A 25428-nucleotide genomic window follows, 5' to 3' on the forward strand; every position below is an offset into this window, starting at 1 on the left:
TCCGCTCTCCCCCAGCAGCCAAAGTCTCCTCCCTCCATTATATTGCAAATCAATGAATCCATTAGACTTTCCATGTTTCTTTTTAGACTTTGAGATTCAAGGTCAGCTAGAATTAATGGTTAACAGCTGACAGGTGAAAGCGTGGTTAACTGCAGCTTTGGCTAGCAGGCACATTGCGTGACTGCTAAGGCACACAGGCAAAATCAAGTTCTACAGCTGTCCCTGTGTATGTCACTTGTTTGAATATGAAATAAAATTAAAAAAATAAATTCAGTGTATTGAGAAAGCAAGCAATTCTCTCAAGGTATATTTCTGACATACTAAGATTTTAACGACTTTCACAAATATGCTGTACCGAGAGACAATGTTACATAACATTGAGAACTAGTACAAGTAAATATTAAAGTGAAGTGACCATTTCCTACACAAGCTCATTCAGAGGAGGATGAAGACCATTTTGGAGGAAGAAAAGCACCCTTATTAAGAATTGCAGCAAGTAAGCCAACAAGGTCTTTTCAGGTACAGTTTCAGAACTTACTATTTAACATTCCTCTCAAGCAAATACTCCTTGAAATGCTTTTTTTAAATCATAGGAATTTAAAAACACTTTACAATAGAGAATGATTGATTTTTAAAATGTGTCTGATTTAGCTTTGTAGAGATGTTCCGCTAATATCCATAACTAATCTGAGAGGAAATGTGGAACAACAGAAGAGTAACAGTGTCTACTCAGTAACAAGCGTTTTACGAGTTAAAAAGACATCGAAATGCAGTACTGAAAAATCAGAAGTCTTGATTTGTCTCACTGATGACTCCGTTTTTCCTAGAGCAGTCTGTTTAATGCTTACTGGAGATAGATTTATAGGTGACCAAGACAATCGATTAATGTATCAGCCACAGATTTTTTAAAATAGAAAATTTTCTAAGTAGGAAATCATTCATAGCTCTTTGAAAGATATAGGGAGAGGCCTCAAGGAAAGAAAGAAAGGAAAAAAATTGGGAAAGGAAACAAAGATGAAAAATTGGGGTGGGGAGAGCGGTCAGATGGTGGCCATGAGAAAGATCTGAACATAGCGAGCAGCGGGGCCGGCAGGGAAGCAGGGAGGAGGGGAGAGCGCTGCTTCCCTGTGGGTTCCGGCTTCTGCAGAGCTGTAAGAGTTGAATGCTACACACACAGTCACACTAAGGAATGCTGCAGGATTGGGAAAGATAAAATTCAACATTATAATGAGAACCCTGTGAATGCTATTGAATTAACTACTCCCCTGTCTCCCTATTTCTTGTAAACCTTAGTGTCAGTAAACTAATTATAAATTTACATTTTATGTTCTAAAAGCATGCACCTTTTTCTCATTGTAGGATGATTTTCTTATATCAAGTGGTACATTTCATTTTATTTACTTCAGTTTCTGGTGGTAAGTAGAGTGTTATCTCAACTATGGGCTGGGAGAGGGAAATCACACTGCAATCTCCACACATGTGGGAGAATCCCACACCATTTATGCCGGGAAAGAAATAAAATGTTTTTATTAACTTCCTGCCTGAGGCTCCAGAGGTTTTCAAAGCAGGGTAGGAATTGAGGTGAAAAAATTGTTTGTACTGGTAGGAATCTGTGTCTATATGTATACCATATCTACATCCATGCCTACATACATCATTCATTTAAATGATATTTAAAAGCAATATTAAAAAGAAGAAATCTTGATTTGCCTCACTAATTAGTTGGTTTTTCATAAAGCAGTCAGTTCAATGGAACATACACACACACATAAAATAGGAATTTTGTACTGAAAAATGTTATGTAACTATTCATACATAGTTTATGCATTTCAATAATTTAACTACCCTGTTAATTCTCCACCCTATGTCACATCTGCTAAATTTGTTTATAAATTTCTTAGCCAATATTAAGTAGGATATATCAGTATAGGTATTGTTTAGTTCCATGACCATTCTTTATTTAAAATGAAAGCTGAAGCATTCCTTTAGAAAAATAGCTTATGTCTACATGTTATATTTAATTTCTGATACTATTGTCAGCATTTTAAGCATAGTAAATTCTTTTTGCTGGCCTATGTGAAAAAAGGCAAACCTAGGTGAAGATATTAAAAGTAAATTCCACTTAATATATTAAATTACACAGCTCATAATTTCAATTTTCTCTGTGACAAGACTACTGCTCAGGTTATAATATTGCTTTGTTATAATTATCTGGAAATTGTATTGTTATTTCATTGATAAATATGTCAGCGCTAAATAATTTGATATATTTTGAACACTGGACCCAATAACTATATAAACAACTGACCCTGAATCAGGGGTTCCACATCCATGGATTTAAACAACATTGAAGTGAAATTTTTAAAAAAAAATTATATCTGCACTCAACATGTGCAGAGTTTTTTCTTGTCATTATTCCCTAAACAACACAGTATAACAACAATTTGCATAACATTTACATTGTACTAGGTATTATAAGTAATCTCGAGATGATTTAAAGTACACAGGAGGCTGTGAGTAGGTTATATGTAAATATTGTGCCATTTTCTATCAGGGACTTGAGCGTTCATGGATTTTGGTATCTGCAGGAGGTCTTGCAGCCAACCCCCCACAGATATCAAGGAATGATAGTGTACATATTTAGGTCCTTTATACATGCATATGGAACATTTACAAATATTGGCCACACACAAGCCTCTGAAACAAGTCTCAACAAATTTTAAGGGGTTAAAATTATACTGATCATGTTATTCAATCACCGTGAATGGGAGCTAGAATAATAATAAAAAGGGAATTGAAAATCTGCAAATGTTTGAAAATTGAGTATTTATACCTTTTTAGGTTAAGATGAATCAGAGATGAAATCACAATGGTAATTAGAAAAGGAATTGTACAATAATGAAAGTACAGTATATCAAAACTTTGAGATGTAACCGAATCAGCGTTGAGATCAAATGTATAGATTTACATGTATACATTAGAATACAGAAAAGGGAAAAATTAATGATATAAGATGACAAGAAGATAGAGAATAGCAACTTAAGTGCTAAGAAACCAGAAGGCAGAAAGAAGAAATCGCAGAAATTAATTAAATGGAAGACACAGATATTTAAGAGGTCAACATAATCCCTTTCTAACCCATTTTATAAGGTCAGGGTAATCTTGACATCAAAATCTGATAGGAAAATTCTGAGGAAAAAAAGTCACAGGTCTTTTATCTTATGAACATATGTACAAATATCCTAAACAAAATATTATCCAACTTAACCCAGTAGAATGTTAAAAAAATTAAAGGATGATTACATTGTGATATTGTGACAAAGCTGGGTTTATTCCAGGAATGAAAAGTTGATTTAACATTCAAAAATCAATAGATGTGTGACTTCGGGGTACGTACCAAAAAGAAAGAAGGGAAAGCAGGAACTCACACAGATATACTTGTACACCCATCTCATAGCAGCATTATTCACACTAACTCAAAGGTGGAAGCAGCCCATGTGTTTATCAACAGGTGACTGGATAAATAAAGTGTGGTACATACATACATACAAAGGAATATTACTCAGCCATAAAAAGAAAGGAAATTCTGACACATGGATGAACCTTGAGGACATTACGCTAAGTGAAATAAGCCAGTCACAAAAGAACAAATACTGTGGGATCCCACTGATATGAGGTACCTAGTGTAGTCAATTTCATCAAGACAGAAATTAGAACAGAGGTTGCCATGGGCCGAGGGGTCAGGGGAAGGGGTGAGAGTTGGTGTTTAATGGGCACAGAGCATCAGCTGGGGAAGTTGAAAAGTTCTGGAGGCGGATGGTGCTGATGGTTGCACAGCAATGTAAATACACTTAGTGCCACAGAACTGTACACTCAAGATGGCTACATGGCACATGGTATGCTATCTGTCATAATAAAAAATAAAAATAATTTTAAATGTTAATATGTGCCAAAAAATGCTTGCTAAAATTCTATTAATGATCAAAACTCTAAGTAAACCGGAAATGGAAGAGAACTTTCATCAGCTATTAAACAATATTTTAAACAAAAGCAAACAAAAATCCAAACCAAAAATCTTCAAGAAACATAATACGTAATAGCGGAATATTGAAAGCTTTCCCAAGGGATTGAGAATAAGACAAGAATACTTCCCATTATTTCCATTTACTCTTAACTGGAGGTACTCGTTGGTGCGGTAAGGAAGGGAAATAAAAGGAAAACGATTAGGAGGAACATAAGCCTCATTTTTCACAGATGATGTGATTGAGTACCTAGAAAAATCCAAAATTAACCATCACATAAATTATTTGAGCCAATTAATTAAATGAGTAAGAAGTCTCGATACAACATCAATATACAACAGCAAGCACTTGCTCGTTCGCAAAAACAGATGAACTAGTTTTTACTGACACTAGAAGCAGCATGTGTTCCACATCCATGGATTCAAACAACCTTGACGTGAAATATTTTTTAAAAAATTGTATCTGTACTCAACGTGTGCAGAGTTTTTTTCCAAAATTTTTTTCCAAAAGTTTTTAAATGTTTATATGTTTAGGGGGTGTAAGTGCAGATTTCTTACATACATATATTATGCGGCGGTGAAGTGCCGGCTTTTGGTGTACCCATCACCCAAGTAGTGAACACAGCCTCCAACAGGTAATTTTTCAACGCTCACCCCACTCCCATCCTCCCATCTAGTGGCATATTGAAAATCAATTTGTCTTGTAAAATTAAATAATCCAATTAGGAGGGGGTATATTCTAAGAAAACTAGTGCATGATGCACACAGAGAACACGTGTGTGCGCATGTGCACATGAGAGAGAGCAAGAGAGAAACTGGGTCTTGCTCTGTCGCCCAGGCTGGATTGCAGTGGTACAATCACAGCTCACTGCAGCCTCAAACTCCCAGGCTCAGGAGCTCCTCCTACCTCAGCCTCCCGAGTAGCTGGGATTACAGGTGGAAACAACCATGCCCAGCTAGTATTTTTTTTTTGTATTTTTTATAGAGACAGGGTCTTGCCATGTTGCCCAGCCTGGTCTTGAACTCCTCAGCTGAAGCAATCTGCCTACCTTAGCCTCCCAAAGTGCTGGGATTACAAGCATGAGCCACTGCGCCCACTCTGCATTATTAAATATAGAACATTTATTTGATTCATCAGTTAATATTCTTCTTAAAAGTACTATTTTAATGTAGCAAGATTGCTTTCCACCAAAAGGTGGGGTTTCCATGGTGGGGTTTCCAAATTATTCTCAATGGGGTGAGGATGTGTGTTATCACACCCCCGAGCCATCAGATGCTGTCAGAAAGTGATCACTCTGAAGTCTTTGTTTCAAATAAGCACAGGGTTTGGACAAAGAGACGCAATTAGGAAAGGAAAAAGCAGAAGGCTCATTCCAGACCTGGATGAGATCCTGAAAAGCAGCAGCTTTTGCCAGTAAAGATCCTTGAAATTATTCAATTACCCTCAAAGCACTCCTTGTCTCCAAGACAATCACTCATAAGCACAATTCCATTGAAGCCAACGTACCATTTTGTGATTTTCGTTTCCACCTGAGGCTGTTCATTCAATAAACTCACATAAAAGTGTTTATTGCCTTGATTTCCAAATTCAGGCGTATTTCCTGGTAAGTAGAGCTACTTGCCTTGGCTTTATGAGATTACCACCTAATTAGATGTATGCCCAGTAAAATCCAACATAACGCATGCCATGTACTACATCACAGAATGTGTGACTCAGTTGTTGAAGGACACCAGCTTTGAAGGAGGAGACATTACTACGGTTTTCACACCAAGTGCCAAGTACTGCCAGGTAGTCTGCACTTACCACCCAAGATGTTTACTCTTCACTTTCACGGCGGAATCACCATCTGAGGATCCCACCCGATGGTAAATGCTTATGTTTCTACATTGAGGAGACAGATTTTTAAAGGGAGATTGCTATTCTTAACACATTTCCATCTACCATTTTATAAAATTTAACATTAACAACTGGAAGATACATTGTCTTTCAGTTGAAATATTGTTACAGAAAGAAGTGATGGTGTTTAGGCAATTTAGAAAAGAATAAATATGCCTCCAAGTGTAGACTTTCCAGCCTCTCCTATAGTCTCATATTAATGGTATGTTTCTTCTGTTTGTCTCAATTTTTACAGTTCTTAAACATTTCACACTTTGCTTTTCTATCGATTATTAATTTTTGTTGTGCTCTCAACAAACTGGAACTTCTCCCAACTATTTTATTAGAAAAAAATTCAATATTTAAAAAGATAACTTGAAAAAAAGTACAGTACAGTGATCCCCTGCCACCACCAAAACTGCAATGTTTGCTATATTTGTATAGCAATATACAATATACAATACCTATATTTGTATACATGTTTAACCATTTGAAATAATTTTAAAACATGACACTTTACCCCTAAATACTTCAACATGCACTATCCTACACAAAAGACATATGAAATTTAACAAGAATTCCTTTATATTATTTCAGTTTTCCCTCAAATGTAATTTATAGTAATTAACCAGAATCTTACCAAGAGTCACTCACTGCATTGGGTGGTTTGTCAGGTTTAAAACATTTTAAACAGTCCACCAACCATTTGTATTCCCATCCTGAGCTTGAAAATTTAATAATAAGCCTTTCTGTAGAATTAAGTTTTCAACATCTTTATTATTGCTACATTCACAGGCATTTATATAGCACCCAGAACTTATAAAATTTACTATTCCAGAACCTAGAGCAGGGATTGGCAAATGTCTTCTTAATAACGCAGAGTAAATATGTTAGGCTTTGTGAGCAAAACCCACAGTAAAGCCAAGGATATTATTTAAGTATTTATGTCACCACTTAAAATGTAATGATTTGAAAATATAAAAATCATTTTGTATAGCTAACAGGCTAAACAGAAACACACAGATTTTTGGTTGTATTTTACCAACAGGCCCTAGTTGACACATTCCTGTTTGTTCCTATTAGAAAGGAGTATTACATGTAGTCTCTTAAGTGTAGGGATGTTGAAGTAAAAAACAAACTCAGAATCTTGCTAAGAAAATATTTGTTTTGGCATGAGATAAAGTAGTTTGTTTCCTTCTCTTTGGCTTTCTGTGTGCTGACTTTTAAGATCCATTATTTTAAAAACATAAATTCCTATTCATTAATATGTATTTTTAAAAAAACAGGTTTACTTGTGTCCTGAAAGACAGTGTTACAGAAACACTGCCGAGAGTGAATAGGACAGCAGCGATTTCTGGGTATTCTTTCAAGCAATGCTCACACCAAATAAGCGGTAAGATATGTTCTCAGAATCAACAAATACCAGCTGTGATGTACACATATCGCCACATCCGATGTGGTTTTAAGGCTATGAAATGAAACACTGCTATGTGGAAATAAACCCCCTTAATGAAGTTCTTTCAGTGTAGAGTATAAACTAGCATACATACATGCCTGCCCTCCAACACACTGTAAAAACCTCTTTACCTCATAGAAAGACATATCTTACTACCTCACTTCCCATTGTTTATTTATATTCTTTCTATTTCCCAGCCTAAAATCTTAAATGAAAGTCTTTTTTTTTTGAGACAGGGTCTCACTCTGTTGTCCAGGCTGGAGTGCAGTGGTGCAATCACAGCTCACTCCAGCCTCAACCTCCTGGGTTCAAGCGATCCTCCTGCCTTAGCCTCTGGAGTAGTTGGGACCAGAGGCATGCACCAACATTCCCAGCTAATTTGTTCATTTTTCCTAGAGACAGGGTCTCACTGTATTGCCCAGGCTGGTCTCAAACTCCTGACCTCAAGTGATCTGCCCGCCTCGGCCTTCCAGAGTGCCGGGATTCCATGGTGCCCAGTCGAAATTCTTCATTAAACGTATTAATCCAAATTGAAAGGAGCAAATATAAAGGTTGAAGTGACACTTGTCTTAATAGTGAATAGATACTTGAATCAGTTAATTAGTGAAATAATCAGTGCAGTTAGGGAGAAGAGAGGCTAGGTCAGAAAATCAAAATGTGAATTTACAAGTCTAAAATTGTTACAGTGTAAGAAGGACATTGGCATTCTTTTACTGCTTCCATTCAAGAATAAGAATTTTGCAGATTAATATAACAAAAGACCTCTGAGGAAAGGTGGGTGAAAAAGTTGAAAGGATGAGTCAGGAGGGACAGTTGCTTAGGTCATTGCCCCTAGAATCTGGAAGGTACTCATGTCTTCTGCTTTTATTTCCAGCTTGCAACAAAGACATTTACGTGGACCTAGACATGAAGGGCATAAACTATAACAGCTCAGTTGCCAAGAGTGCTCAAGAATGCCAAGAAAGATGCACGGATGACGTCCACTGCCACTTTTTCACGTACGCCACAAGGCAGTTTCCCAGCCTGGAGCATCGGTGAGTGAGTCCCAGGACATTCGAGTGGTCGATGAAAAACAGAATCGTGATTTACTAAAAAGCTTTTGCCATCAACTTTATGCCAGAATTTATTTTGAACCCCTAAAAGACATTTCTATAAAAGTACTCCTAGTTTTCTTCATGAAAAATACACTTAAAGCCTAATTTGGATGCATTTCATTTATGGTAAGGAGTCTATCTTTTAATAACACTGTCAGAAAAATATATATACTTGGCTAATTTCAAAAGCGCTACACTTTTAAATTGGCACTTTTGAAACAGCTGCAATTGGTATGATTGTCAGTGCCCTTCCCAGTCTAAAAAATGTTACAGTCTAACAGAATAAAAATAAAAACCTACTCCTCTCTCTCTCTAAATAACAGTTCCTTACCTAAGACAAAATACTCATGTAAAAAGTCTTATCCTGCTCCATACTGGATTTCGAAATATTTCAAGGATAAATCTATCGCATAAGGATTTAAAAATTATCTGATCTCTAATAACCAAATCTGTGTTCTCGTCTTTAAAAATTTACTAGGGAAATAGATTATTAATTTGTATATTCAGAAATATTTGAGATGATTTAGATTTTCATAGTAAACTGCATTTATCTGGAATCAACAGAAAAGTGAAAAACATTCAAATTACTAATACTTGCGTTTTAACATTGGATTTTAACATTCTGCTCTCCACATTCACAAAGAGGAGTGAACAGAAAGCAAACAAAGCATCAACGAGTTATTTCAAAAACAACAGTGGTTAAAAACACACACACCAAACCCCTAAATTCGTGATTTGACTTGTAAGGCTTATCTTTAGCTCAGCTCAGACGACAGTTTTTATGTCTAAGACTTAACAGAATGTGAACTGCGAGACAAGAAAGTGGAGGTTTCTAAGCAAGATAAAGTTAAGTCATTAAAAGTAAGAAGGACTTAGCCAGGCGCGGTGGCTCACACCTGTAATCCCAGCACTTTGGGAGGCCGAGGCGGGCAGATCACCTGAGGTCAGGAGTTCGACACCAGCCTGACCAATATGGTGAAACCCCGTCTCTACTAAAAAAGAATACAAAAAGTAGCCAGGCGCGGTGGTGGGCGCTTGTAATCCCAGCTACTTGGGAGGCTGAGACAAGAGAATCGCTTGAACCCAGGAGGCAGAAGTTGCAGTGAGCCAAGATCGTGCCATTGCACTCCAACCTAGGCAACAGAGTGAGACTCCGTCTCAAATAAAAAAAAAAAACAAAAAATGAGAAGGGCTTGAGAAGTCATTCATTCATGCACTCTCCTTCTTCATGTGGTCACTCTCTCAAGCTGTCATTATACTGAAGAAGAAATAAAGTTACACAATTCACAGGTGCTTAGCAACACTGCTGGGACCATGCCCAGCCATTCAGCCTCCCAGATGGATGCTTCGGGGTCTCGCAGGTCCTCTCTCCAAAGGGGACTTTCTTAATATCTCATGTTTTTTCCTCCTTGCAGTTGGAAGAATAAGACACTTTTCCTTTTTCTTTTTATTCAGTAATATTTGTCTACTGAAGCACACCCAAACAGGGACACCAACCAGAATAACGAAGCTCGATAAAGTGGTGTCTGGATTTTCACTGAAATCCTGTGCACTTTCTAATCTGGGTAATTATCGACTTCTTGATGATGTAATTCAACCATTAAATATGCTGATGATTACAGTAGATCTCACTCAGGATACCAGCTTATGCTCACGATGAAACGGACCCAAAGATCTTTACCTTCTTCATGTGATAGATTTCATCATGTCCTATACAGTTAGATCCTCTATTTAAATTTCCAGTTTAAAATAATCATGTCATTTTCTTCTAAATAAAAAAAAAAAAAAGAAAAGATCTTGGGATACACTTAGATTTTTTAATATGGAATTTACACATACTGTGACTGGAATTTTCCTGATAGCTGGTGAATTGAGTCCCTGACATAGTTCTTCCGTCGCGCAGCTTGTATTAGGGACATTTTCCCTAATACGGTGTTTGCAGACAGCAACATCGACAGTGTCATGGCTCCTGATGCTTTTGTCTGTGGCCGAATCTGCACTCATCATCCCGGTTGCTTGTTTTTTACCTTCTTTTCCCAGGAATGGCCCAAAGAATCTCAAAGGTAAGGAGTTAACAAGTAAGGATAATTTGTTATCTTTTAAAAATAGCTGATCAAAATCCATCATTAAAAATTCCAAGTAACTAAAAATTTACTCTAAATGTCAGTATAGGATAAAAGTTGCAAAGAATTTCTAGCCCCTCTCCCTTTCTATTCCCCGCCTACTTACCACAAACCCGACATTACCGAGGACTCTTTTTTTTTTTTTTTTGAGATGGAGTCTCGCTCTGCTGCCCAGGCTGGAGTGCAGTGGCATGATTTCAGCTCACTGCAACCTTCGCCTCCTGGGTCCAAGCGATTCTCCTGCCTCAGCCTCCTGAGTAGCTGGGACTACAGGCATGGGACACCATGCCCAGCTAATTTTTTTTGTATTTTTAGTAGAGATGGGGTTTCACCATGTTGGCCAGGCTGGTCTCAAACTCCTGACTTCAGGCGATCCACCTGCCTCGGCCTCCCAAAGTGCTGAGATTACAGGGTTGAGCCACCGTGCCCAGTCAGTAAATTTTAAAATAAATATAAATATTATTTTACCTAAATAAATTTTAGGTACAGGTACAGTTGTATTACATGGATATACTGTGTAGTGGTGAAGGCTGGGCTTTCAGTGTAGCCAAATAGTATACATTATTCCCATTAGATAATTTCTCCTGCCTCACCCTCCTCTATCCTCCCAACTCTCTGAGTCTCCAATAGCTTTCATTCCACTGTCTCTGTGCCTGTGTACACTTTATTTAGCTCCCACTTAAAAGTGAGAATATACAATATTTGACTTTCTGTTTCTGAGTTGTTTCACTTGAGATAATAGCCTCCAGTTCTATCCATGTTGCTGCAAAAGACATGATTTTATGATTTTTTTGTGGCTAAGTAACATTCTATAGTGTATTCTATACACCACATTTTCTTTATCCATTCATTTGCTGATAGACTCTTAGGTTGATCCATATCTTTGTTATTGTGAATAGTGCTGCAGTAAACATGTGGGTGTAGGTATCTTTGTGATATGATTTTTTTTTCTTTCTTTTCCTTTGGCTATGTACCCAGTAGTGGGATTGCTGGAGGTCTCCACCTTGGCAAAGGGGCAGTTGTCTAGTTCTAAATGAAATGAAGAGATTCCATTTCCATTTCATGACAACTAAAAGACAATTCAGTCCAATGCTTTGTTTAAAATAATTGAACCAGGAACAGAAAGAGCTGAAAATGTCAGTGAAATGTCAAACCCAAAGTGGAGAGAGAGAGAGAGGTGGAAATGAATGTCTCCATCAAGTGGGTTAGGGTGGTGGTGGAGGGAGGTTTGAGAATTGAGTCCCTGTTTCCTTACCAATGGAAATTAACATAGGACATCAGAAACAGCATGGAAAATTTCTTTGATTATCAAAAGTACACTAGCTAATGTTGCTGTCCTTTATTTATTTATTTATTTATTTATTTATTTATTTATTTATTTGAGACAGGGTCTTGCTCTGTCACTCAGATTTGGTTGCACTGGGTGTGATCTCAGCCCACTGCAGCCTCCACTTCCTAGGCTCAAGCAATCCACCCGTCTCATCCTCCCAAGTTGCTGGGACCACAGGTGTGCACCACCACCCCCAGCTAATGTTTGTTTTTTTGTAGAGACAGAGTTTCGCCATGTTGGCCAGGCTGGTCTAGAACTCCTGGCCTCAAGCAATCCACCTGCCTTGGTCTCCCACAGTGCAGGTATTACAAGCCTGAGCCACCATGCCCAGCTTGCTATTCCTCATTGACAACATTCACTTAAACAAGCAAACAAATATCCGTAAAATTAAGTCAGCTTTAAAACCTGGCTTGTATATATCTCTGAATTGGAACTCTCAGAGCCCTCAGCACTTGCCTGATTGGCCTCCTGTTGATGAAAAGTTGTCCTCCAGACAACTCAGCCAAGGGGAGCCCTGTGTGCCTTGCCTATCACGTGAGCCTCACTTTCCACTGAGTGAGGCTGTCATTTCAGAAGCACCGGGTCTGTCACATGAAAATATATCTGTTACCATCACTTACTAAACAAATTTAGTAGAATTTGTTTGGTGCTTATTATGTATCAGGCATTGTTCTGAAGGCTGGGGATACCATTTAGTGAACTAAATAGATAAAAACTTTGCCTATTGGACCAGAGTGGAGATGAGAGAGAAGTGACCAGATCGATCTGTGTTATCAGCAGAGAGCCAATAAGATTTGCTGATGGGTTGGACCACGGATTGTGAAGGAGTCAGTGATAGCACCAAGACTTTTGGCCCAAGGAACTGGAAAGATGGAAATGCCAATGACAGAATGTGGAGGATTTCGCAAGCAGCAGAGTGTAGAAGAAGCAACGCCCTTGGCTCATCTAGGGCAAAGGGTTGAATTGGCAACTGGAAATAGAAGTCAAATTCAGAAGAGAGGTTTATGTATACATCTGTGTTTAGGTGTCACCAATATACAGCTGATACTTTTTTAAAAATCTAGTGAAATTATCAAAGGGTTAAATGCAGAGAGGGAAGAAAGTAGGTCCAAAGATCAAGCCTTGGGACATTGGAAGTTTAGAAATAAGAAAGATGCCATTGTCACTTGTAATTTTGTGCTAGTCACTGCTCTTTTTCTTTGTCTTATTCCCTTACTGACCAATTCCTAGAATAGGAATAACACATTTGATCTTTAATACAGTATGTGATAGGAACGTGGCTTCTATAAGCCCAAACTTGGTAATTTAAATTTAAATTTATTAAAATTAAATAAAACTGGCTGGGCGCAGTGGCTCACGCCTGTAATCCCAGCACTTTGGGAGGCCGAGGCAGTGAATCACGAGGTCAGGAGTTCGAGACCATCCTGGCCAACATGGTGAAACCCCGTCTCTACTAAAAATACAAAAGTTAGCCAGGTGTGGTGGCATGTGCCTGTAATCCCAGCTACTCAAGAGGCTGAGGCAGGAGAATCACTTGAACCCGGGAGGCAGAGTTTGCGGTGAGCAAAGATCGCGACACTGCACTCCAGCCTGGGTGACAAGAGAAAGACTATGTCTCAAAAAAAAAAAAAAAATTTAAATAAAACTAAAAATTCACCTTCCCAGCTGTGTTAGCCACATTTCAAGTGCCCAATAGCCACATGTGGTTGGCAGTTACTGTATTGGATGGCACAGGCATAGAATATTTCCATCACTGCAGAAAGATCTATGGACAGCCTTGCTCTAGACTGTGATTTTGTCTACTTTGGAAAAGCCACTCTTTTCCAGGAAGATGCTTCCAGGGTGTGGAGTAAACGACGGACTTCACCCATCTCCTCATAAACCTATTGCAACCCTGGATAGGAGGTTTCTAGGTAGCATGAAGACTCTTGAATTTTTAAGATAGGCTGGGAGTGTTGAAAGGAAGGAAATGAAAAGGGAAGATACTAGGAAGACTGACAATAGAGCAAGCTCAGAAAATTTTTATGGAGGTGATTTAGTTAGAAAATTTGTCTGCAACCTAAGGGCCATGGAGTGTGACTCCGTGGTTTATGAGTGTGACTCCGTGGTTTATGAAGAGTACTTTCAAAATAGGAAAATCTTCACAATTAAGTGCTAGCATGAGCTGACTTTACTTTCTCTAGGTGCTGTAAAAATGTTTTTATGTGTTCGATATGATATATTTCTACTTCCCTTTTGTTTTTGTTAGAAATCTTTGTCTCCTTAAAACATCTGAGAGTGGATTGCCCAGTACACGCATTAAAAAGAGCAAAGCTCTTTCTGGTTTCAGTCTACAAAGCTGCAGGCACAGCATCCCAGGTAAACTGAGAGTTCTGCATTCTGGCTGAGAGTGACCAGCCCCGAGGAGGCTGATGCATGCTGAGGGAGGGTCTCACTCTGACATGTGGTCTGCTGTCTAGTGTTCTGCCATTCTTCATTTTACCATGACACTGATTTCTTGGGAGAGGAACTGGATATTGTTGCTGCGAAAGGTCACGAGGCCTGCCAGAAACTGTGCACCGATGCCGTCCGCTGCCAGTTTTTTACCTATACCCCAGCCCAAGCATCCTGCAACGAAGGGAAGTAAGCCATATGAAGGGTTATGCAGACACCCTTGTCCCGTCTGCCTGTGAGGTGCATTATGTTTATACCGTTTTGTTTCCAACTGCAGGGGCAAGTGTTACTTAAAGCTTTCTTCAAACGGATCTCCAACTAAAATACTTCACGGGAGAGGAGGCATCTCTGGATACACGTTAAGGTTGTGTAAAATGGATAATGGTGAGTATAATGTCACTTGAAAAAATATAGCTGAAGGAATTATTCCATGCTTCATACATCACAATCAAGACTGTCAGTTATAGCCACAGAAGGGAGAACATTCATGAAATAACAAATTTTGCAATTTTCTATTATTTTCACTCCTGTCACTCAAGCTGACCATGTTTTAAAGGTAAATATTGGGGCTTGACTAAACTGTACATTGCCTAGTATTAACTAAATATATGTTTTAATTTGACACATTTATACACCTGGCATTTCTGTTTTCTTTCTTTCTTTGTTTTTTTTTTTTTTGTTTTTTTTTTTTTTTTGAGACACAGTCTCACTCTGTTGCCCAGGCTGGAGTGCAGTGATGTGGTCAGTGTTCACTGCAGCCTCTGGCTTGAACTCCTGGACTCGAACAATCCTCCCACCTTAGCTCTCTGAGTAGCTGGGGCTACAGGCGTGCACCACAACACCCGGCTAATTTTTTGTAGAGATGGGGTCTTGCCATGTTGCCCAGGCTGGTCTTGAACTCCTGGGCTCAAGCAATCCTCCCACTTTGGCCTCTCAAAGTTCTGGGATTACAGGCTTGAGCCACTGCACCCAGCCACAACTGGCATTTCCTAATGAGACCCAGACTCTGCCAACACTCGTGTTATCAAGGCCAGTAATCTTTCCTATTATCCTTTGTAAGGGAATTATCGATCAGCACTTTGGTTAGTCAAATTACTAATTTTCTTCCAAAAATTGTGTATCTATTCAAGAAATACTGGAGCACCTCCTTTTTAGGGTCTTTATTCAGATTCCATGCAGGGTTCTGGAGACTTAGGGATTGGCAAAGGTTAAGGTAAAACTTTACTAGTAACAATGAGTGTGGTAGGGTGGAAATAAGTGTTTAGATTACACGAGACCTGTAATAACATAAAAGTTACAATAAAAATCCAACCAGCAGTGTTTCCATCCCAGTGGCCAATTTCTGAGCATAGTCACGAGAGATGCTTTGTAGGCAAACAGAATTGTTCTAAGGGACAAAATCCCCAACAGGAAAGAACACACCACAAACACTCCTGCTTAAATTACCATAGTAACTTAGGATGGCTTTACTATATATTGATGTACATAAAGCTGCATGTTCTTATACTGTTTATTGCCAAATGTCCAATATTACAATACACTATAAGGTGCAACTGAGATTTAATGAATAAAATGGAAGTAACAATCCTGCCTCGTGATAGTTTTAGAAGCACAAAAACATTTTGTGTCAGATTATCTGCTGTACCGAGAAGGCGAATCAATCCTTAATTTCTGAGAACTTGTTTTGTAGAACATAAAGACGTTATATTGCCTCCAACACTGGTATCCTAACTAACAGACTATGCCTTCCTAGAGCTTAGAGGCGCTCCGATGAAAATCTCTGGATGGCTCAAGACTTCTTAAAAAGCAAGTCAATTACGTCGTATCTCATACATTCTGTTTTCCTCACAATAAATTTCCCTAAGACAAGAAGGAGCATTCGGCACCATTCTGTTGTCTTTCTTCTACTTCTAAGCGTTAGAAGGGACACTTAGCAAATGTTGCTGTTAAGTAATGTTGACATGGTTTAAAAAAATGGGAACGAGCACGTATACCTCAATACATTGCAGACTGCATTTTCCCCATTCCTTCTTCATTATGGTTTTCTCTGTTGGATTTATAGACTCTGGCCTGTAGAAGTTACAGAATATGCCAGGTATAGATTGATAGCTACAGGAGAAAATGTAAGATAAAGGAAAATAAAGTCTTATGTCTTTTCAGTGCAACTTTGGAGGGAGTGAATTAGATAACTAGGTATTTACTGCACTTGTATTTGATGAAATAACCCCCTAATGTGAAAGGGAATAGCTGCGTGAGATATTTATGGTGCCTTGTCTGTCACTGGTCTACAATGTAACTTAACTTTCTGAAGATAGATAGCAGCACCATTAAAATAAACATTTCTTACCACAAAATATGATTCTAAACACATATTTTCAGCATTTCGTTTAAACTGAGAAACAGCATAGGATGAACCTCAAGGCCTCTCACCTGTACCTTGAGTTATTTCTAAAATATCTTAGTTACTATTTACCTATTAATTTTCCTAAAATTTACCTTTATGACGCTTCCCACCTTGCAGAAATTCCAGAATGGAGGGCCCTCCAAAATGAATGTTCACCCTTCCGGCTCTAAAATGAGAGCCTCTGTTCAGGCTTCCGAAGTCACATCGCGCTCGTTCTCACCTCAGTTGCTGTTAGCTGCTGTTTCCTTCCAAACTCCTTCTCTCATCCTCTCCTCCTATTTGAAATCCGCCCCAGAATTATACACTCATTTTCCTACCAAGGAAAAAAAGGCCTAGAAAGGTTGTTTTACACCCACAAAACTAGTGAATGGACCTTCTAGGATCCGGCTTCTCATCAGTGTTTCTTCTGTTAACTTAGACTCCTCCCTTAGCTCAGGAGGCGGAGCCTTCTGAGCACCTGAGCCTGGTTATTCTAAATGTGATCTGGGCACAGCACATTGACATCACCTGGGAGCTTGTTAGAAAGAATTTCAGGACCCACACAGATGTTACTGAGTCAGAATCTGCATTTTAAAAGCTACACAGGCAACCCACAGGCACATAAATTTTGAGTCGCATAGGTGTGTGCGTGTGTGTGTGCATGTGTGTGTGCATGTGTTTGTGTGCACGTGTGTGTGTGTCTAGAATACTGCTGTCTACGAACACCCTACTCCCATCCATCTGTGTTCCATGGCTCCAACCGGGAGGGTGGGTTCTTGTGTCGGGCATCCAGTAAGTAGAAATAGAGGGCACTGTCCTGTCTAGGCAGCCCCAAGAGAAAAGAAACAGAGGGATGAGCCTGAGTCAAAGTCCCTGGAAAGTACCAAGGACCCCAGAGAATCCCAAACTGTCAACAAGGCCAAAGGTCAGAGGAAGTTCATAGCAGATCAGTCTTACTTTGGACATGGGTGGAGCAGGAGTGACTGGGATCATGGTCAGCAGAGTCACGGGGACAGGGCAGGAACTGGACAATGGCTGCAGCCTGCGGGCAAGGTGCTCGCCTTTTCTTTCTAAGAGTAGTTCTCAAATGCCAGCAGGGCTGGTTCAAACACAGATGGCTGAGCTTCCAGGCTGGAGTTTCTCATTCACTGGATCTGAGGTTGGGCTGAAGAATGTGCATTTCTAACACGTTCCCAGGTGACGCTGTTGGTCTGGGGACTGCAATTGACAACCACTGGTTTAAAAACACCATTCACGTTATCATTTGAAGGAGGGTGAGACAGCCGTGTAGTACCACACAAGGAGGGCTACATTCTTAGGGGTGTGTAATTACAAGATGACTTAGTCAATTCCATTTTTCATGTGCGTGTTTTGCTTTGGCAGCTTGATTATAAAGTCTCTGTAACTCAGGGTCATGATAAAATATTGACTTGAGGAAAGGTTTTCTTCTTGTTCCTGAAGGAGCATAATTACTGATGGAAAGGAAGATGTAGGAAGCTGCTCATCACAACGCTTCTGTTGCAGAGTGTACCACCAAAATCAAGCCCAGGATCGTTGGAGGAACTGCGTCTGTTCGTGGTGAGTGGCCGTGGCAGGTGACCCTGCACACCACCTCACCCACTCAGAGACACCTGTGTGGAGGCTCCATCATTGGAAACCAGTGGATATTAACAGCCGCTCACTGTTTCTATGGGTCAGTACCACGGCTGTTTTTATTAGTTCATCTTCTTCACACATTTATAAAAAATATTACTAGCATGTTAGGAAATAAATACTTTAACCAATTAGATTGTCTTATTTGCAAAATTAATTAATTGCTTCAGTGGTAAAAAAGGCAAAAAGGAAGAGCTCCTCATGGTCTCCCAGCATCAGAACAGGTGCAGGTGCAAGGCTGCTTGACTGCCTGCTATTCCGCTTCCCATTTAACCGCATTCACATCCCCAAGGGCCTTCATGTTATTCCCTGCAAGAGCATACCTCCCTCTGTGCCTCGCTCTGTGCACTGTGCCCGGAACTAAACTCACAGAGGATTTACCATTGTCCGAATCAAATTTCTAATATGTGTGTGTGTGTGTGTGTGTGTGCGCGCGTGTGTGTTTAAATACAGAAAGTGGCCAGGTGTGGTGGTTCATGCCTGTCATCTCAGCACTTTGGGTGGCTGAGGTGGGAGGATTGCTCAATGCCAAGAGTCTGAGGTCAGCCTGGGCAACATAGTGAGACCCCGTCTCTAAAAAATATTTAAAAACTAGCCTGGCATGGTGTTTTGTGTGCCTGTAGCACCAGCTGCTCAGAAGGCTGAGGTAGGAGGATCGCTTGAGCCCAAGAGTTCAAGGGTGCAGTGAGTTACTACAGTGCCACTGCGCTCCAGCCTGAGCAACAGAGCGAGATCCTATCTCTAAGTAAATAAATAAAATACAGAACGAGTTCAGTATGCATCCTCACATTGGATTCCTTACTTAGGTCATTTTCAGCATTGGCCAAACAAAAAGGCTCCAGCTGGGGGTATATATATTCCAGGGAAGTTAAGTTGGCCAAACTTTCCGTTTGCTACTTCAGTATCCTCCAAGTTGTTTCCAGACACAGTTTTGTGTGCTTTTTAGTTTTGGTTTTCTTTTTTAATCAGTCTGCAGCACACTCATGTTAAACTCAAGAACACATATGAGGCCAAGAGTTCCCGTTACCTGTCACATATGGGAATGGAGTAGCAGAAAGCCTGCCTGAGTTTCTGTCACAGCTAGTTACTGGCGAGATTGAGACTGAGTCCAGTGGTCTTCGTGTGTGTGTGTGTGCGTGTGTGTCTGTGCAGTGTGCGTGTGTGTGCGTGTCTGTGTGTGCGTGTGCGGGTGTGTGCGTGTGTGTGTGTTGGAGCACGGAGGGAGTGCTCATTCATTTTTTGTGTATAATGGATTTTCTTTATAGGGTGAATATGTTTTTTATCCTGAAAAATCTTAGGATAAAATCACTTTTTTCCACCTAAATGTCCATCATTGGCAGAAAATATTAGTAATAATTAAACAGCCACACACTTCACAATGTCTGGGAATTATTTTTAGTAAAGGAAATTTCTTTCCCTCTGTTGTTTGCTCCTTAGGGTAGAGTCACCTAAGATTTTGCGTGTCTACAGTGGCATTTTAAATCAATCTGAAATAAAAGAGGACACATCTTTCTTTGGGGTTCAAGAAATAATAATCCATGATCAGTATAAAATGGCAGAAAGCGGGTATGATATTGCCTTGTTGAAACTGGAAACCACAGTGAATTACACAGGTATGGAGAATTTTATCCGGAAAGTTGTCTCCAATGGTGAACTGGATAAAATGTTTAACACTACTAGACTTACGGCCTGACCCTGCCAAGCTCTCCATGCGTTATCATCATGAAAGGGAGAGGGCCTGGAACGCTAGTTATTCATTCTGTTAAGGCTGATATGCTTTCCTGGCTATTGAAACTTATTTTGGGAATGTGGGTAAAGAGATAACATTTTCCTGAGGCTTCTTCAGGTGCATAGAATGACATAATTTCATAATTCTTTGGAATAGTAAAGATAATTTATTAAAGATAATTTAGGGATGAAGGATTGAAGGTTAGAACAATTAAGCAACTTGTGCAGGATCAAAGTGAGTTGGATGAGGAGTTAGCGGTGAGGGTGAGGCTTGTCTCTCTCTCGCCCTCTCATCCTGGCACATGTGCGATATCGTGCTGAACCTGAGGGAGGAAAATACACGACAACAAGGCAAAAAATGAATATAGTAAACAAAGAAAACACAGATAATGTACAGTGGAAGAAGAGTCTCTTCTGGAAAAGAGGATATATTTTGCGTCTCATATTTAAACCATGATTTTTTAAATTTAGATTCTCAACGACCCATATGCCTGCCTTCCAAAGGAGATAGAAATGTAATATACACTGATTGCTGGGTGACTGGATGGGGGTACAGAAAACTAAGAGGTAAAAATGATGTTGTTATATGTGCTCCATCCTGGAAATGAAGAGCGGAACCTTTTCTGCCCTGACAAGTCATGTAGCTGAAGCACAACTCGAGTCACACTACTCAGTTGCAGGAAGTGGATTAATAAAGATGGAGAGGCAAAAATCACCCAAGTGAGGCTGGTGCCTCATCTGTTTGATTGGAAATTTTAAATGTGACTAAATCTCTTTAAAGACTAATTATATTTAATGAAGTTTAATGTGAAGCCTAGCACTTTTCAGTAAATGTTCTAGCCTGCTATCCAATTACTTTCTTGGGAAGTCATTCCAGTTAGAGTCATAATTAATTTTTGAACTTAATTAACATTAACAAAATGGTACACGCAATAGTGGGAATAATGTCTTCTTCATACTTGTAATTATAAAAGGTCTGTGAAGTAAATCTAACATTTTTTCCTTCTAGATTTTTATATAGACATGAGTTTTGTTATTGTTGTTGTTTTGAGATGGACTCTCGCTCTGTCACCCAGGCTGGAGTGCAGTGGCATGATCTCGGCTCACTGTTACCTCCGCCTCCCAGGTTCAAGTGATTCTCCTGCCTCAGCCTCCCGAGTAGCTGGGATTATAGGTACCCACCACCACCCCAAGCTAATTTTTTGTATTTTTAGTAGAGATGGGGTTTCATCGTGTTAGCCAGGATGGTCTCAATCTCCTGACCTCGTGATCCACCTGCCTCGGCCTTCCAAAGTGCTGGAATTACAGGCGTGAGCCCCCACACCCGTCCATGATTTTTATTTTAAATATATGTGGCCCAGCATCACTGGTGGCTCACGCCTGTAATCCCAGCACTTTGGGAGGCCAAGATGGGTGGATCACTTGAGGTCAGGAGTTCAAGACTGGCCTGGCCAACATGGTGAAACCCCGTCTCTACTAAAAATACAAAAATTAGCTGGGCATGGTGGTGTGTGCCTGTAATCCCAGCTACTCGGGAGGCTGAGGCAGGATAATCGCTTGAACTTGGGAGGTGGAGGTAGCAGTGAGCCAAGATTGCACAACTGCACTCCAGCCTGGGTGACAGAAAGAGACTCCATCTCAATTAAAAATATATATATATAATATATATTTATATGTATGCATATATGTTTATGTGTATTGTATATGGTTATTCTACAAACGAACCAAAAAAATTTTTTTCAGACAAAATACAAAATACTCTCCAGAAAGCCAAGATACCCTTAGTGACCAACGAAGAGTGCCAGAAGAGATACAGAGGACATAAAATAACCCATAAGATGATCTGTGCCGGCTACAGGGAAGGAGGGAAGGACGCTTGCAAGGTAACAGAGTGTTCTTAGCCAATGGAATATATGCATATTGGAATGCTTAATGCGTTGGGTTTTTTTGTTTGTTTTGTTTTTTTTTTGTTTGTTTGTTTGTTTTGAGACAGAGTCTCGCTCTGTTGCCCAGGCTGGAGTGCAGTGGCGCGATCTCAGCTCACTGCAAGCTCTGCCTCCCAGGTTCACGCCATTCTCCTGCCTCAGCCTCCCAAATAGCTGGGACTACAGGCGCCAGCTACCAAGCCCAGCTAATGTCTTTTTTGTTTTTTAGTTTTAGTAGAGACGGGGTTTCACCATGTTGGCCAGGATGGTCTCGATCTCCTGACCTCGTGATCCGCCTGCCTGGGCCTCCCAAAGTGCTGGGATTACAGGCGTGAGCCACCGCGCCTGGCCGCTTAATGCATTTTAAAAAGCAGTCTTCTGCCAATGAGCAGGGAACACAGTGTATTTGTTTGACTTAGACTGAAATCAAAAGCAAGGAGACTGACTGGATGAACGCAAGCACCCAGGTTCTCTGCAGTATATTAAGGGTCCAAGACAACATTTTAGGCAAAATCAGCCTGAGCAAGATGTGCTGAAGATGGGAAGCGTCTGAGTTGATCTGTGCACCTTTTCTTGTCTCCCCTCGTTCTAGGGAGATTCGGGAGGCCCTCTGTCCTGCAAACACAATGAGGTCTGGCATCTGGTAGGCATCACGAGCTGGGGCGAAGGCTGTGCTCAAAGGGAGCGGCCAGGTGTTTACACCAACGTGGTCGAGTACGTGGACTGGATTCTGGAGAAAACTCAAGCAGTGTGAATGGGTTCCCAGGGGCCATTGGAGTCCCTGAAGGACCCAGGATTTGCTGGGAGAGGGTGTTGAGTTCACTGTGCCAGCGTGCTTCCTCCACAGTAACACGCTGAAGGGGCTTGGTGTTTGTAAGAAAATGCTAGAAGAAAACAAACTGTCACAAGTTGTTATGTCCAAAACTCCCGTTCTATGATCATTGTAGTTTGTTTGAGCATTCAGTCTCTTTGTTTTTGATCACGCTTCTATGGAGTCCAAGAATTATCATAAGGCAATATTTCTGAAGATTACTATATAGGCAGATATACCAGAAAATAACCAAGTAGTGGCAGTAGGGATCAGGCAGAAGAACTGCTAAAAGAAGCCACCATAAATAGATTTGTTTGATGAAAGATGAAAACTGGAAGAAAGGAGAACAGAGACAGTCTTCACCATTTTGCAGGAATCTACACTCTGCCTATGTGAACACATTTCTTTGTAAAGAAAGAATTTGATTGCATTTAATGGCAGATTTTCAGAATAGTCAGGAATTCTTGTCATTTCCATTTTAAAATATATATTTTAAAAAATCAGTTTGAGTAGACACGAGCTGAGAGTGAATGTGAAGATACCAGAATTTCTGTGTGGAAGAGGATTACAAGCAGCAATTTACCTGGAAGTGACACCTTAGGGGCAATCTTGAAGATACACTTTCCTGAAAAATGATTTGTGATGGATTGTATATTTATTTAAAATATCTTGGGAGGGGAGTCTGATGGAGATAGGGAGCATGCTCACACCTCCCTAAGACAAGCTGCTGCTATGACTATGGTCCCCCAAAGAGCTAGATCGTATATTTATTTGACAAAAATCACCATAGACTGCATCCATACTACAGAGAAAAAACAATGAGGGCACAAATGGATAGTTACAGTAAAGTCTTCAGCAAGCAGCTGCCTGTATTCTAAGCACTGGGATTTTCTGTTTCGTGCAAATATTTATCTCATTATTGTTGTGATCTAGTTCAATAACCTAGAATTTGAATTGTCACCACATAGCTTTCGATCTGTGCCAACAACTATACAATTCATCAAGTGTGATTTTTTTTTTTTTTTTTTTTTTTGAGATGAAGTCTCACTCTGTTGCCCAAGCTGGAGTGCAGTGGTGTGATCTCGGCTCACTGTAAACTCCACCTCCTGGATTCAAGCGATTGTCCTGCCTCAGTCTCCCAAGTAGCTGAGATTACAGGCACATGCCATCATGCCCGGCTAATTTTTGTATTTTTAGTAGAGACGGGATTTCACTATGTTGGCCAGGCTGGTCTTGAACTCCTGACCTCGTGATCTGCCCACCTCGGCCTCTCAAAGTGCTGGGATTACAGGTGTGAGTCACTGCGTCTGGCCATGGAAAATATTTATTGAGCACAATTATGTGAGAGCATCATGCTGAGCTTTGAAGATACAGTGGTGAGCAAACATATATCCTGGCTTCATGAAGATTATACTCTAGTTAACATGAGCAACAAAATAAAATAATCACACAAAATATATAGGTTCAAGCTGAAATGAGTGGCTGCACCAGATTCTATGAGATAAGAAAGGAAGAAGGACATTTTTCACCAAGTTCAAAGACTGGGATACAAAGGAATTTGTCCTGACAAAGGCAAAACAAAAACAACAACAAACAAAAAACCCAAAAGAGCAAAATGACAGTAGAACATAACGGGGCCAGATCAAAAATGCTGACAGGTTCCCAAAAGAATAAAATGACGGTAGGACATGACGGGGCCAGATCCAAAATGCTGACAGGTTCAAACAAAATTGGAATTGAAAATCAGAGTGCCTTCAAGAGTATCAAACAATACTATCTTGTTACTTGCTTATTACCTTAGTAGACTGGAAGCAACACTTCACACAAAAAAAGGGTTTGGATGTAATTTCGGATAAGAAGAGATGTTTCTGTAAAGTCTTTCCTGAGAAGCATATTATTTGAGAAAAACACATATTTCTGTTTTTAGTATTTCACTTTGTATAATGTCTTAATTTTTGAAGAGCTGGTATATTCCTATGATTCGTTAATGAAAGTTCTATAAGATATAAAATATACAATGAGGAGATCTCCTCTTCTGTACCAGAAGAGTGCACATTCTACACACTGCGTAGCACCTTTCTCACTTACGTTCTGTCTGGGCACACTTCTGATTGACACGCAGAGGGCTCCCTCTGTCTGGGGATATTTCTGATGGGTACTGAGAGAGCTTCCTCTATCTTGGGTTATTTCTGACGCGGAGAGAAGGGCTGCCTCTGTCCATTATGGAAGGCTGGTGTTCACTGCAGGGATTCCACACTTCATTTAACCAGAGTCCCCGTGGACGGACACTTGGGTTGTTTTCAATCTTTCCCTCTTTCATACACACGCAGGAACATTTGTAGGATAAAGTCCAGATGTAGAACTGCTGAAGACAAAAACAAAACGAAAACAGCAGATGCATTTGTAATTTTGAATATTGCCAAATTTCTCTTCAAAAATCTGTAGCCATTTTCTCTCCCACCAGCAATGTAAGAGAGGGCCACGTTCCAGCTACCATAACACCACAATTAGGAATTTTTCACAATCTGACAGGTGGAAAAAGGTAGCTCACTGTAGATTATTTTGCAGTTCTCTTACTATGACAAATTAATATAA

At 39.9% G+C, this 25428-nt stretch overlaps 1 protein-coding gene across 2 annotated transcripts; it reads left to right on the forward strand.

Moving 5' to 3' along the window:
• The first annotated feature begins 412 nt into the window (after window positions 1-412).
• Window positions 413-24736, forward strand: F11 (coagulation factor XI). 2 transcript variants are annotated; one of them, XM_003823493.5, is made up of 14 exons: window positions 906-1415; window positions 5725-5887; window positions 7184-7290; window positions 8228-8387; window positions 9903-10012; window positions 10351-10510; window positions 14149-14258; window positions 14360-14522; window positions 14611-14717; window positions 18241-18409; window positions 19807-19982; window positions 20569-20664; window positions 21841-21980; window positions 22615-24736. In XM_003823493.5, exons 1-14 carry the CDS (start codon window positions 1361-1363, stop codon window positions 22774-22776), a joined length of 1878 nt encoding a protein of 625 aa, XP_003823541.1. In that variant the 5' UTR covers window positions 906-1360; the 3' UTR covers window positions 22777-24736. The 2 variants fall into 2 exon arrangements, with proteins under 2 accessions (XP_057158220.1, XP_003823541.1); XM_057302237.1 differs by lacking the exons at window positions 9903-10012; window positions 10351-10510; window positions 14149-14258; ... (5 more) ...; window positions 21841-21980; window positions 22615-24736 and adding an exon at window positions 413-519 and having other exon boundaries at window positions 1360-1415; window positions 8228-9010.
• The last annotated feature ends 692 nt before the right edge of the window (window positions 24737-25428 follow it).

The sequence above is a fragment of the Pan paniscus genome, chromosome 3, assembly GCF_029289425.2.
Source record: "Pan paniscus chromosome 3, NHGRI_mPanPan1-v2.0_pri, whole genome shotgun sequence".
NCBI classification, from domain to species: Eukaryota; Metazoa; Chordata; class Mammalia; order Primates; family Hominidae; genus Pan; species Pan paniscus.